The 14,523-nt window shown below is 42.6% G+C and overlaps 1 protein-coding gene across 1 annotated transcript; it reads left to right on the plus strand.

The window, feature by feature from the left end:
- The first annotated feature begins 2,412 nt into the window (after window positions 1-2,412).
- Window positions 2,413-13,541, plus strand: iqce (IQ motif containing E). The gene is made up of 21 exons (XM_084006095.1): window positions 2,413-2,858; window positions 3,370-3,411; window positions 3,492-3,537; window positions 3,632-3,784; window positions 4,664-4,765; window positions 5,352-5,422; window positions 5,656-5,769; window positions 5,846-5,896; window positions 5,978-6,048; window positions 6,138-6,210; window positions 6,302-6,342; window positions 7,881-8,032; window positions 9,183-9,238; window positions 9,338-9,567; window positions 9,667-9,774; window positions 10,204-10,489; window positions 10,567-10,653; window positions 11,225-11,352; window positions 11,457-11,548; window positions 12,256-12,339; window positions 12,597-13,541. Exons 1-21 carry the CDS (start codon window positions 2,787-2,789, stop codon window positions 12,710-12,712), a joined length of 2,175 nt encoding a protein of 724 aa, XP_083862221.1. The 5' UTR covers window positions 2,413-2,786; the 3' UTR covers window positions 12,713-13,541.
- The last annotated feature ends 982 nt before the right edge of the window (window positions 13,542-14,523 follow it).

The following is a 14,523-nucleotide window of genomic DNA, read 5'->3' on the forward strand; positions in this document are numbered from 1 at the left end:
GTGTGTGTGTGTGTGCGTGTGTGTGTGCATCCGGCAATAAACTGAAAAACTAATCTGTGACAAAAAAGTAATTTATTATTAAAATGGAATATCAAATAATAACAACAAACACTGCCCAGTGAGAGCTTACCATGGAGGCTTTATTGTCATCAGTGTAAATGTAATGCTTTTGGTATGTATTTTTTACTTATTTTTACATTTTAAAGATGTATTTGACTTAAAACTAAACTAATTGTCAGTTGCAGCCCAGATAACCTAAACAAGAAAGAGCTGTAGCAACAGAGAAAAACACCCCATGTTCACAATTCAAACCAAATCCCCAATATTCACAACAAATCAGAAACTGAATTTAATGTTGCAATGACTCTTGTTTTTCTCTTGCTGTTATTGTAAACTGTAGGTGTGTTAGTAGATGTTAACGTGGTAGCAACTTGTCAATCAGCAGGTAAGCCCCGCCCCCTAAAGCATCCCCTGCTTTCTGGTCTGGTGGACTCTAAATGGACCATAATGTACTAAATGAACATCATGCTGGATTGAAGAAGACTTGAAACTAGAGATTGAGACCATAAACTCATGTTTACAATGTTTACTGAGATAATACATCAAGAGAGAAGTAGGACCATTTTCTCATAGACTTCAATCAGACTTCTTTTTACAACCAGAGGAGTCGCCCCCTGATGGCCAGCAGAGAGAATGCAGGTTTAAGGCACTTCAGGTTTGGCTTCACTTTTGAGAATGGGAGGTTGCTGCATGGAGAGAAGGGATACTGGAGAAAACTAAATCAGTGTTAGAAAGCAATAAAGTGAGTGTGGAACTGATAAACAGGAAAAGGTTCTGAACAAGACTGTGGACTGGGAGCAGGACCTGGCCTCTGCTCGGAGGACCTGCTGGTGGACAGGACGTTGAAAAAGCATGGCCTTGGTCTGGGCTGCTTGATGCTAGAGATCGCCCCCATCTGGGTATTCAGAGAACAACAGCCTGAATAACTATGTGCAGCCAGAAGTGTGCATGGCCATTTATCAGGTTTCTCCCATTTCCACGTCAAGAGACTGTGGGTGGTTTTGCTCACTGACTTGTGAGGAGAGTCCTTGTCACACTCCTCCTTCCAAGCCCAGGTGTTACTGATAACAATGCCTCTGTTCGAGGCTATTCAAGTGTCTCTGTAAGCTGATTCATTTGACTATTCACACCTGAGTTTCTCCTAATATGACATGTCAGAGTTTCTTGATGCCAGTTGACAGTGTTGTGATTTTATCTAATGAATTCAGGCAAAGTGATCTGTATTTTTTTTTACATTTACTTTTGTGTTAAAATGTATTAGTGCTCTTTAATTATACAAAAGCAGTGTTTAAGTAACCAAAATCATTACTTCAGCTATAATTGAACAGACAACTGAATGTCTTAGATGAGATCTGCAATGGGTTTGTTTGCCCTGAACAAAAGTATGCTGGTCTGCGTGACTCTGTGGCTCCGGGGGTCCACCACCTGTATAAACAGTATGAGAATATGATACAATAATATGAGGCCGGCGCGTTCTCTACGGGGTTGGAGAGAAGATGAGAGTGTGGAGAAAAATGGTAAAAGGAGATGAGGGCAGTTTATATTAAGAGAGTGGAAGAAGTTCACATATATTTCTGTTTATCCACTTATAATGCAAAAGCCCCAAATTAATCCAGCAACGCAGACTTGCCTGTGCTGATTGTAGAGACAGTTTAGGCGCAACATCTGGCTGCTTTCCCTTCTCTGATCCATACCAAAGTTTTGCTAAAAAAAGTAAAGAAAAACAACCATTATAACTATTATATATATATATACAATACATCAAATAATATGTTGCATTTTGGAATATATTAAGAAATACAGAAATATAATTAGATAATTAGAATGCAAATTCTGTACATGTAAAATAATATATATACTGTACGTTACAATGTGATAGCCCCATGTTTACTTGCTGCAGTCAGAAGCCAGTCTGAAAAGTCTCCTTTACCTTCCCAGTCTCCTTCTCTCATGCTATTGGATGATATCGCCTTAAGTCCCGCCTTCTAGCAGCCCTCCACCAATGGGCCACGGGAGGTAATGAGTCAGACGCAAAGAAGGAGAGGAGCCCTGTGCTGTGGTTTCAACGATTCGCTCTGTCAAGTTAGCCGAAGCTATTAATGTGCAGCCGGTTTTATTTTCAAAATAAACGTCTTATTAACAAAGCTGTTCCCATTCCATTAGGTAATTACAATAATTAGCCCCGTTTGAAATGTGTGTATTTAAAAAAAAAACAGTTAACTACAAATACATCCCACTAAACCTAAATTGACACAAGTTTGCCATGTTTTATCCTGTGATTGCTTTTATTTTGAAGACATCTACCCAGTTTCCGGTATGACTCCGGACTTTTTCTTGCTGGTTTGACGCAGCGTATTAACATCTGCCTGGTTGCTAGACGACTCAATCTGCCAACACCGATGTGAGTAACCTCTACAAGGAAAGGGAAACAACATTTTAACGGATTTGGGGAACGATATTATGGTCAACGGTGTCCGCCATACCGCCTCGCCGACTCATCACGCGGAGAAGCTCCGTTGTTGCTATGGACGAACATCCGACTTGTAGTTTAGCTAACGTCTCTTTTGTTGACCCGTGTTTTTCATTACTAACCTTAGCAAGAGGCAACCTGAAGTGCGCTTGTTGACTCGGGGGCGGCGGAGTGGGGGCAAAACAATGAGAGGATTAGCGTACACACGGAGAAAGTCAAGTTTTCCCAACTTAACGTAACTGTTTGCTAGCCAGCTATGTTCAGTTCAACGGCTAAGATGTCTCTGGAGGCGGGTGACGTTCAAACGGATGAAGACTGCGAGCTGCTGGTGAGTCCTTAGCTTCAAGTAGTAACACATTTAACCCTCAGGACACTCTTTAATAAACTCCTCTTCTGCCCTTACAAGCCTTTTTTGGTCACTTGACCATATATAAAAATATTACATTTTTTGCAAATTTCAATTTTTTCATATCTTGACCCTCTAAATACCAATTTATTACAAAAATTAAATATTTTATATTTGATGAATGCGATTTTTAACTCCTGTTCTGCCCTTAGAAGTCCATTTTGGTCACTGGACCATATATACAAATATTTTTTTAGTTTTTTTGCTCATTAAATCCAGTCCTATTCATGTATAGCAAATTTGAATTCATTTTTCATAATGTCGACCCTCTAAATACCATTTTTTTTTTTTTTACACAAAAATTAAATATTTTATATTTGATGAATGCAATATTTGCTTTTGTGTGCAGGGATTATCGGTCTGGGGTAAGTCAATGATAAGCAACAAAACTGATTTTATAAATATTATTGTGTATTATTGTGTCCGACTCCAGGTCGAGGATGGCTTCTCTTTCTCTGCCGATGTTTTGGAAAAGGTAAAACAAATAAACTGTTAACATTATTCGTTCCATCAGTGTTGGATTGACTGTTTCAAAGCCTTGTGTTTGTTCACCAGATAACAAGGAGGAAGACGTCCTCGAGCAAGCCTCCGCCATCTCAAAGTAAGGACCATTATTTTTTTTGACACTGTGACAAACCCACTTTCCAAAATCCCTGTGATTGTTTTATATGCAGCGGTTTTTTTTTTATATGCAGCAGGTTCTCCATACCTCTCCAGTATGAACGTGAACCCCAGAAGGGCAGCGGTGGCGGCCTGGAGGCTGCCGAGGGCGTCCCTGGGGGACACCAGAGGGGACACTCCCGGGGAGAGTGGCTCGGCTCGACTCACATCTCTCAGCAACGGCCATGGTAGGCACACTCACACACACTCACACACACACACACACACACACACACACACACACACACACACACACACACACACACACACAGGTAAAGCTCTGCAGACGGGAAGAGAGAGACGGACAGATCGAGATGTGAGACACTCAGTTTGTTCAGCTGGTTTGCTGACTTTGCTGGTGTCCTGCTCAGCGCTGATGTCTCTGGGAAACTGATGATAAACAAATCTGCGAGTGCTACAACAATATTCCATTTGGCTTGATCTTTCTGGGATTTCACTGATAGAAAATCAGTTGTAGAAGAAGTGGACGTAGTCATGGTGACGTTACATTTTCTTTTGTGGCCACCCGGGGGCCAAAATAACTGCAGCAACCTGAAAAACATAACGTATTTTCGGTTTATAAAGTTACGTGTAGGACCTCCTCACTAAAAGGAATACAGTCAAATACAACAGTACTGCAATAAATCCTTCCCGAAGTTTATTATGTTCAGTTTTTATTGCAACTGTTTTCAACTGTATGATCATTTTGGAGGATGTAGTTTGTGGTAGTGTTGTTCCGCAATTTAACATTGATGTAAATGGACTGGACAAAATAATGGAAACACCACACAGTATGTTTATGTCTGAAAACGACTGCCTGCTGCTGGAAACGAGTCATTGAGAGCTGACTTTGCAGGCTGCACAACCAAAAGAAAGAGCTAAAACAGGCTCAAAAAAGACTTCATTACTTTGTTATCTGTGCTTCATTGCGTTGTGCATACTTATCATCTGATCCCTTGTTACGTGGGGGGAAATGGTTTGCTGGTGCTCCAGCTACAAAGGTGTTGAATGCATGAGTCATGTGTTGGAGGATACATTGAGCGTCTCTCCGTCTGCCTCCTTGTCAGATGCGTCCCAGATGCTGAGATCAGAGTGTGATGTCACGCCAGAGCTTCTCAAGCAGACCTTGAGCACGAGGAAACACAAACATCTCCACTCAGGATCCAACGGTGAGAGAATGTGTCGGCGTGTTGGAGTGAGAACTGAAGCGAGGACGGGTCCCATTTCAGCCCAACAAACAAACTCAGAGCGATGAGTCAGCATTCTTTGCACATATGTGAACACTCCAAGAGAACTCAGACCCCTCTAATACGAATCCTACTCAGACCTCCTCCTCAGGTTCACTTTGCCCTTTGCTGTTGGATTTTAGCCCTCTAGGCTTTCCGTTAGAGACGTACCGTCTGATCATTCATTCAGTAAAAATCCGAAATCTGAATTCCAGCTTTAGCGCTTTCTAGTCGCCGATCCATACTGTGAACAGCAAATAAGTGTCGACGTCGTGGGAGATGCCTCTGTCCTGATTGGCTGAATAACTCGCAGCTAACCACATATATGAGGTCGCACACAGAACTATGTCCTCTTTCAAATGACACTGTGACACAGATAGAACTGAGTCCCTGTTCTGTTGGTCCACTTTAAGAGGACAGAGTCTGGTTCGTATAAGGAGGATGATATGTGAAGATACCACCACCAGGTGTTGCATCACTGTAAGGGGAGACTGGGTGTGATTATGTGCCGTCTCCCTCTACGTTGCAGGCTTCACCCTCAGCACGAGTGACTACAGAGAGAAGGAGGACATGTACGATGAGATTATTCGCCTCAAGAAGGTAAAGAGCACAACGTGAAAGCTGCATATTCAGCTTTCTTGTGAATTAATGTTATGCATTGATTTAAAAAACAACCAACAACACACTGTTTGAGCACATTGTGCATCAGGGTGGGAGGTTTTTCTTCTGCAGGAGAGTTCACCTCTGGTCTGCTGGAATGGCCTTGAGCAAGGCATCAGAATGGCGTTCCCTTCATGCCCCCTGTGTTTAACCACCAGTGCTGTTCTCTGCAGGGCCTCCATGCACAGAAGTCGGACAACAAGCAAATGAAAGTCAAACTACGCCGCCTGGAGGAAGAAAACGCCAAAAGGGAGAAACAGATCGAAGAACTGCTGGATCCCACTAAAGTATGATCACTAAATACATCTTTCTTTTGTCAGAGAAATGTTAAAATATTTAAATACATTTTTTCCTCCTTTGTAGGGATCTGAATATACTCGTAGTTTGGTGGATAAGAAAAAAGAAGGGAGTGTGGTGAGTATGTTCAGTCAGCTGTTTTTGAAGTATTGGTTTCACACAGATGTTGTAAACTTGGATTGATTTCTGTCCATCAAGGTTCTCAACGGGCTGAAACAGAGAATCCTGAAGCTGGAGCAGCAGTGTCGGGAGAAAGAAAACGCCCTGAGGTAAAACAGTCTGCCACCTTTGCTGCACAAGTCCATCTGGTTTCTGTGTGAAGCGGCAGAAATTCAGGTCATTCCCCTTTTCTCCCCAGTAAACTTCAGAGTGAGCTGAGGACCAGTAACCTGGAGGAGCTGAAGATCACAGTAGGAACCTACTTTGACGAGGTAACTGCTTCATACTGCTCCACCTGGTATCATCACGTGGACTTCGATGGCAGAGCCTGTAAAGTGTACGTTTGTGTGCGTCGTCTTTCAGATCCAGAGGCTGAGGATGCTCCTAGAAGCTGCAGAGAAAAGGTTTGCGTGTGCTGAATTTCAATTTCTCTGTTTATTTCTGCTGACACACATAGATGGTTGTAAATACGTGCAGGTTTACCTCTCCCAGCCTGATACAGTGACCTTGAATAAAGCTGTGTGGGATTTTTACATTGGATTGGAGATAATTGCAGAAAATAACCTCTGTGGCAAACAAACGTTTATGATACTTTTCACGTTTTGTTCAGCAAACTAAGTTTCGCAAAAGATCCCTACTTTCATGATATTTAAACGCAAACAGTAGAAGTGAAAAGCTATAATTGATGGGGTTTTATGTCCCCCGACAACCCAGACCCATTTCTCTTTAAAGGAAATATATTTGATAAATAATTTAACAAATTTGACATTATTTCTATGTTTACATTTGTTAAAATGTGCATGGAATTCAATAACAGGAAAATTAAAAAATTGTATTGAATCAGCTAAATCAATTAAGCAGCTCGTTGTAAAATATGTCACATCGGCGTTTTAAGGTTTACAGATGTTACATTTCTCTCTCAGCGATGCATTTTCATAACTTGATTTATATAAATTTGTTCAAAATATTTGGTCAGAACAATTCAAATGTAACATAGGACGCGTTATTAAAGCATTAGAATTGTTTAATTGAAACTTAACTTTAATAACTTGTACACTAATAAAGGATTATCATCTTGAGTAACAAAAAACAAGCTTTTTGAAATCAAATATGCGTGTTTATGTCACTTAGCGACTTCATGGGTTAAATCCAAGGATAAAGCTGTAGTACGGACTTTCCAGGGTATTTATAGTGTTTGTGAAAACTCTCACCGTGGGTTCTTTATGGAAGATGTAAAAGCTTCAAAAGTCCCAGCTGGGGTATTTCCTGATGTATTTTGGGTGGCAGAACAAAACTTTAAACACTCTTGAGCTTGTGGTAACCAGAGACTTTATTTCAGGCGAGTTCAAACCCGTTGACATCAATACAAAAGGAACCAGAAGTGCACAAAGGCTATCTGTGTTTCGGACTCATTCCTTCTTCACTGTCTGGGTAGAAGTGGGTCATCAGATATGAGTCTGGTCCAATAATAGGATTATTGTGAACCTTTAGTTGCTTTTGGCTGTGACTTTATGCCGTGTGCAGTTCTTTATCTCATGGGTGTTTGAACATGATTGCACGTTATTGGTTGTTGCATTAAGTTTTCATAAAGCTGCCAAGTAAGCACAAGAAACCCTATAAATATATCGTCTATTGTTTGCAATGTCATGTTGACATTGCAGCGCAAATATTGCAGATTTGAAATTGGACAACCGTGTTTATTCAGTTATTTATATGTATTCTGATATAGGTTGAACGTGTGTTTGTTCATCAGGCTCGAAAGATCAAATCAGTCACTTACCTTCGCCAATATTTAGAAAGGCACAGAAGAGCAAAGGACTCATTGTCTGCTTATGGCTTTAACCTACATATAGAGCATGGCCACACAGGTACTGTCATCCCTGTTTTTGTTATCCTTCTTTCTCATGAACGCATTAACGCCTCTCTCTCTTCCTGTCTGCAGCAGTCGAGCGGAGAGTAAATGCTCTCAGAGGCAGCAGAAAGTTTTAAGCTCCACGGTTCATCGCCTGTCCGACGATCTGCAGCAGCTGCAGCAGCAGAACGCGGCGCTCAGGGAGGAGCTCAACACTGACAGTCCTGCAGGAGGAATCAAAGGTCTGTTCCTCACACAATGAACCTCAGTGAACCTCACTGAAACACACGGAACCTCACATAAACACACTGAACCTCACTGAAACACACTGAAACACACTGAACCTCGCATAAACACACTGAACCTCACTGAAACACACTGAACCTCACATAAACACACTGAAACACACTGAACCTCACTGAAACACACTGAAACACACTGAACCTCACATAAACACACTGAACCTCACAGAAACACACTGAACCACACTGAACCTCACATAAACACACTGAACCTCACATAAACACACTGAACCTCACTGAAACACACTGAACCTCACTGAACCTCACTGAACCACACTGAAACGCACAGAAACACACTGAACCACACTGAAACACGCTGAACCTCACTGAAACACGCTGAACCTCACTGAAACACGCTGAACCTCGCTGAACCTCACTGAACCTCACTGAAACACGCTGAACCTCACTGAACCTCACTGAACCACACTGAAACGCACTGAACCTCACTGAACCTCACTGAACCTTACTGAACCTCATTGAAACACACTGAAACGCACTGAACCACACTGAACCTTACTGAACCTCATTGAAACACACTGAAACTCATTGAAACACACTGAACCTCACTGAACCTCATTGAAACACACTGAACCTCATTGAAACACACTGAACCTCACTGAACCTCATTGAAACACACTGAAACGCACTGAACCTCACTGAAACGCACTGAACCTCACTGAAACGCACTGAACCTCGCTGAACCTCATTGAAACACACTGAACCTCACATAAACACACTGAACCTCACATAAACGCACATAAACACACTGAACCTCACTGAACCTCACTGAACCTTACTGAACCTTACTGAACCTCACTGAAACACACTGACACCCTTGTCCCAGAGCTTTAGTACAAAGTAAGATAAGAAATTTAAAAAAATGCTGTTCAATAATAACTATAAATGAATAAAACTGTCCTGTCAGCTCAATTAGCATGTTTCAGTTTAAAGGTCATACTTTGCACCTGGTTAACAATATATGCAAATAAATGTACAAAATGTAAATTTCTTTGTACTCTTATATAAAAATCCCCAAACTCTGTACAACAGATGATATAATAGTGTGTGTGTGTGTGTGTGTGTCTCCTAGGTTACAGAGAGTGGAGTAAACAGAGACTGTTGAGAAGGCTGTTGGAAGTGGAGAAGGTGAGAGAAGGCCGTAACTAATTGTCCGTGTAAACACATGCAGTCACCTGTGACTGATGTCGCCGCCGTCACAGACCGACTCCTCTCTCCTCCAATCAGAGGCTGGAACACAGCAGAAGACACGCCCAGTCGGCCAAGAGCAGCGGCCGATTGGATCAGGAAGTCCAGGCCACGTCCACCGAGATTCTGGGGTTTACCATGGCAACAGCGGCAGGGGTCTCCGTGGGAACGATCACCGAGGAATGGGAGGAGGTCTCTGATCTGAGAAAACGCCTCAGCCAATCGGAGAAGGAGAGGGTGGAGCTTCGAGAGACGGTTTCAAGTAGAGAGTGAGTGAGCCACCAGAGGCGTCTCGGTGTATCTTATCAATTCAAAATAAATCTGATGTAAATCCGTCATTACATACGTACGGCTGTTTGTGTTTTCAGTCACGAGGTGAGACAGTTGAGGACAGAAAGAGAGGAACTGCAGACGGAGACGGAGCGATGGAAAGCTGAGCAGACGGGTGAACGGGACAGAGAGAAGCAGCAGCATGAGTAGGTTTTAGTTGTGTGGCAAACTCTCGACATCCCTGCTTTAGTACGATTGGTAAAGTTCCACCAGTATTTAAAATCAAAGGCATCCTTCTACATGAACATATTATTTAAAGAACTGTCACCGACGCACACAGATGCTTTATTATTTTTTTAAAAAGACCCACGTCTAAATATACAATGATTGAGCCAGAAACGGAGATGACTGGAAGAGATGTGGTAACGTTAGCCAGAGCGAGCAAACTGTCAGCAATTTGGCAATAATTTATGCTGGAAAATCTGTCAAACTAGATCCTAAATGAAGGTCCTGCGGCAGTCATTCTCTGTTTTGTACGTTTTGCCTCAGCTAGCTGGTAGAGGATGTCCACTGTGGCTGCTAGCTGCAGGTTGTCACTTGTTTGTGTGTCATTTGTGTGTGTTTGTGTTTCCCAGACAGCAGTTGGAGAAGTTGTCGGCGAGAATCCAAACTCTGGAACACGCCGGTAAAACGACACAAGCTGAGCTCTCCTCTCTCTCTGCCACATCGCCCGAGCACCATGAGGATGCTCAGGCTGGAGCAGGCCTGGAGGAGGGGGAGGAGAGGGACACTGGGGGGGGAGGAGAGGTGGAGGAGGAGGGGGGAGGAGGAGAGGACGAGTTGGCCACAGATGCAGATGAGAAAGACGAGGGGGAAGCAGCGTTGGTCATCCAGACTCACTGGAGAGAGCACAGAGCCAGGGTGTGTAACGCCCCAAGGTTATGGAGAAGAAGTTATAGATGTGAGCATATTTTTATCTCTTTTATTTCTATCTTCAGGACATTGTGATGTTGCAGTCAGCACTGAGAGGTCATCTCCTCAGAGAGTCGCAGCTCCAGGACCTGCTGAAGGAGGCACAGAATAAGGTCTCACCCACACATAAACACTTCCTCACAGTCACCCTGCGTCTGCAGAGAAGCACCAATGTGTGTCTCTTAGTATCACTTCCACACGTACAAGTTCACTATTAGCTGCTGGACTTTTTATAGCACCTAACTAGTCTGGGAAATGTTGTGAATCTGTATCTAGAGTGAAGAAGTCAAGACAAATCTATTTTATTTCTAAGGATAAATATTGCAAATCACAATCTCAATGGGCTTCACAGTCTGTCCTTAAAAAAACTTTAACAGAGGGGGAAAAAAATGGAAGAAACTTCAGGAAAAACAAAAGAGAGACAGACAGACAGACAGACAGACAGACAGACAGACATGCAATAGATGTTCCTGAGATTAAAGGCTGTTGAAATAAAATCAGTTTCATGTATGCCGTTGTCTCAGGCTGGAGCAATACTGCTAGACGTCATGGGTGGACTTGAATTAAATCGGAGTTGCAGTTTACTCAAATGACCACTAGATGGCTCTTAAAACGCATGTTTGATGTGTCCCTCCAGCTGTCTCACCACATACATGTTTTTCGGTCTCCTGTCTCATTTTTCAGGCTGCCGAGGCGACGGGACGCGGTGACGTTGCCTCCTCTGCTGAAGAAGAGCAGGATGTGGTTGCCTTGACGATGGTCCAGTCTGCATTCAGGGGACACCTGGCTCGCTGTAGTCACGCAATAGAGAGGTGACTCACGTTTACATCGGGAAAATGTTAAAGGAACACATCCGGTCAAGCAAACAGTGCATTTTGCAGCTTTTGTGTGTGTGTGTGTGTGTGTGTGTGTGTAGCTTGAGAGACTCTGTGCCTTCTCTAATGGGAAACCATGCGACCACGCTGGTACCAAGAAGAGCTCGCCCAACACACACACCCAGCAGAACAGGTGAGGTTCACACGTACTTCTCTGGGATCAGTTTTTATTTCTATATACTTGATCAAACACTCAGAACAAACAGATTTAGACCACAAAGAAAGTTAAAACTAAGAGAAACAAAAGCATGCAGCGACCTCAAATAGCTCCAAAAGCCAGTCAATCTCCATAGAGCCCTGTGTGAAAATGCCCAACTTTAAAGCAAAATTATATTTGGCCCCTCTAGCTAAGTTCCCCCTTCATGAAACTACAGGGCTACATTTTTATATAACTCACCTGTTAAACTATATGAAGGCTTATTTAGTTACAATCCTAAGCTTCTGCCTTACCTATATGACCTTGTTAAACCCCACCAGCTTCCTCCTTGCCTCCCCCTCCATCTTCCCCTCCTGACTTTCTTATAGGTTGACAGTCGATGGGTGCATAGAGCAGAGCAGCAATGTCAGCATTTTTCCCCCCTGCATGCTTACAAAACTGGCCCTGCATTTAATGTGCAGTGAGCTCCACCGAGAGATTTCTGAGCTTATTTCTTAAGCAGACATATGGTTGTCATAACTGTAGGTTTAGTGCAATTTAAAGGTATGCAGTTGTTTACAGGGTATGGTGGTATTGTGTGTGGAATGTAAATTGCCAATGACATGGCAAGGTCGATATTCGACTGTTCTGCGTATCTTTTTGAGGATGTGTCTGAGTTGCTCTGTGTGTGCTTCGCTGCTAAGGTGCTGCAACCCCTCATGAAGACGCTGAACGGCAGGGAGAGGAAGAAGCCTCCCGGCTTGTCTCCAGGATGACGCACACACCAGGTTAGCGAGCGAGGTCATATCCTTTTTTGAGTTTTTGACTGTTATAAGCACACAATCTCTTCGGGCCAGGCACAGTTTTGTAAGGATTAAATCGTCAAATGTTCGCTGGAGGAAAATGAGAGCCGAGTCTTTATAAAAATCATAAATATTCATGTTTTTTTTTTGTTTTTTTTTAAAGCTGTCTCGGTTAAAAGCGATTCATAAATTGATTGCCCAGCTGATGAAGCACAATTACACACACGTCTTGTCTCCTGCAGGCCAGACGGAGCTCCGTTGCACAGCTGAGCCCGCTGCAGTCGATTCGGACGATTCTGATGACATCATCGTATCGCCGTCACGTCCTCTGAGAAGCAGAGAAGTCTTAATCTTATAGACCTTCTGGGTGTGTGTGTGTGCGTGTATGTGTGTGTGTGTGTGTGTGCAGGAAGAATGTCTGCCTGCGTTTCTACTCAGACCCTGTATGCCAGAGCCTTGCACAGTCATGCAGTACCAAATCTTCATGGTTTGGGTTCTCACAAATGATAGGTGGGATATTCCCATATTAGTCAGGATAATATTGAACAAACACAACATTTGCTGTCTCCCAAGCCCCTCCTTTCCTCTCCTCTACAGTAAATAACCCGTCTATTCTGGGAGTTTGAGTGCAGGTTTATGACATGAAGTTAAGAGGCACATAAACCCCTCACTTTGATCATCATCTTATTTAAGACGCTGTCAAAATGCAATATGTAGACACATCGTGAGGCTATAAGACGTTCTCTCTTTTTAGTGCAGCAGGAAGCACTCGCGTCAACAGGAAATGGTACCCTCCCCTTTTTAATTTGCAGATATTATTCTTGTGCTATATCATTTGTGCCAAAGTGCCTACTGCATGGTCATTGGAGTTAACATGCGGTAATAAATGTTCGTTTCTCTTCGGTGGCCGGGAGTGAGCCGCATCACTTTAAACGCCTCCGGATTTTTCGAAGGCTTGAAGTCGTCACACTCGGACACGCAAAGGCCGTTACACTAATTTCTCACGTTGCGCTTAGTAAATGATGGCTGATCCTGAGGTATGATTGAGGGAGGATTCTCAACCGATGCACTATTGAGTCAAACTGTGAATAAATTATAGATCAGTCTGCTGCAATACTAAACACAATCACGTGATGTGTGTAACTTCATTTCTGACACGTTCAATAAAATGCTGTTTTTATAATTAAGCCTCTCACGTCTGATGTTGGTTCTTGTCTGAAAGCTGTGGTGGAAGGTATCAAAGTATATATTTACTCGGGCACTTGACAAATTTTGAGGTACTTGCGCTTTGCTTTGGTACATTTTATACTTCTGCTCCACTCGCCTACAGTTCAGAAGGAAATATTCTACTCTTTTATGATTCAGCAACAGTCATGAACATCTTAGAAATAAGCAGTTTAAACTAAAATATCTGTATGATGCCTCTGTTTATTAGTTGATTATTTTGTTAAACTTACAATTGAATAAATGTAGTGGAATGCAACATTGGCTTCCGAAATGTGGTGCTGTAGTATATATGTATACTGGTATATATATTTTTTATTTTACTTGTATTCTTATCTCTCTATATATTTTTAGCTAAGAGTTTGTTTACTGTTTATTGTTTATATTGTATATTTATTTAGCTAAGGTTTTGTAAGCTGCTGGAAATCCAATTTCCTTGCGGGAGTCATCCCAAAGGGATCAATAAGTCTAAGTCTAAGGTAGCATAATACATAGATATATGAATAGATGGATGTACTTTATTAATCCCAAACTGGAAAATGATTTAAAATGGAAATAATAAAATAAAATGGAATAATTAAAGTATTTAAAATTACGTGGAAACACTCAAGCAAAGTAGCCTACAGCCACCTCAAAACACAGAGTAAATGTACTTGGTTACACTGCTGAGTCTGACTGTGGCATGTACTACCACCATCTGAACGTTAGGGGGCGACCTCTCTGCTTATTTTCTCGCTCTCTCTCTCCCTGTCAGCCACTCAGACACACACACACACACTCACACACACACTCAGACACACACACTCTCTCGCAGAGCTGCCGCAAAGCCCCGTCCTCCAGGGCTTTTTAAACGCCGTGTTTGCTTCACGCTCCAACAATATCATCCAACTGGAGATCCGCTGAAGCGACGGAGCATCGCGGGAACAGCGCGGAGCCGAGCGCGTG

This window comes from Eutrigla gurnardus (genome assembly GCF_963514095.1).
Source record: "Eutrigla gurnardus genome assembly, chromosome: 3".
Classification (NCBI taxonomy): domain Eukaryota; kingdom Metazoa; phylum Chordata; class Actinopteri; order Perciformes; family Triglidae; genus Eutrigla; species Eutrigla gurnardus.

Excerpts from the sequence above, each read along its gene's own strand:
- iqce (XM_084006095.1), top strand. The coding sequence starts at position 2,787 with ATGTTCAGTTCAACGGCTAAGATGTCTCTGGAGGCGGGTGACGTTCAA. Across the intron at positions 3,785-4,663 it reads ATCTCTCAGCAACGGCCATG|ATGCGTCCCAGATGCTGAGA; the intron begins GTAGGCACACTC and ends CCTCCTTGTCAG. Across the intron at positions 6,343-7,880 it reads CTAGAAGCTGCAGAGAAAAG|CAGTCGAGCGGAGAGTAAAT; the intron begins GTTTGCGTGTGC and ends TCCTGTCTGCAG.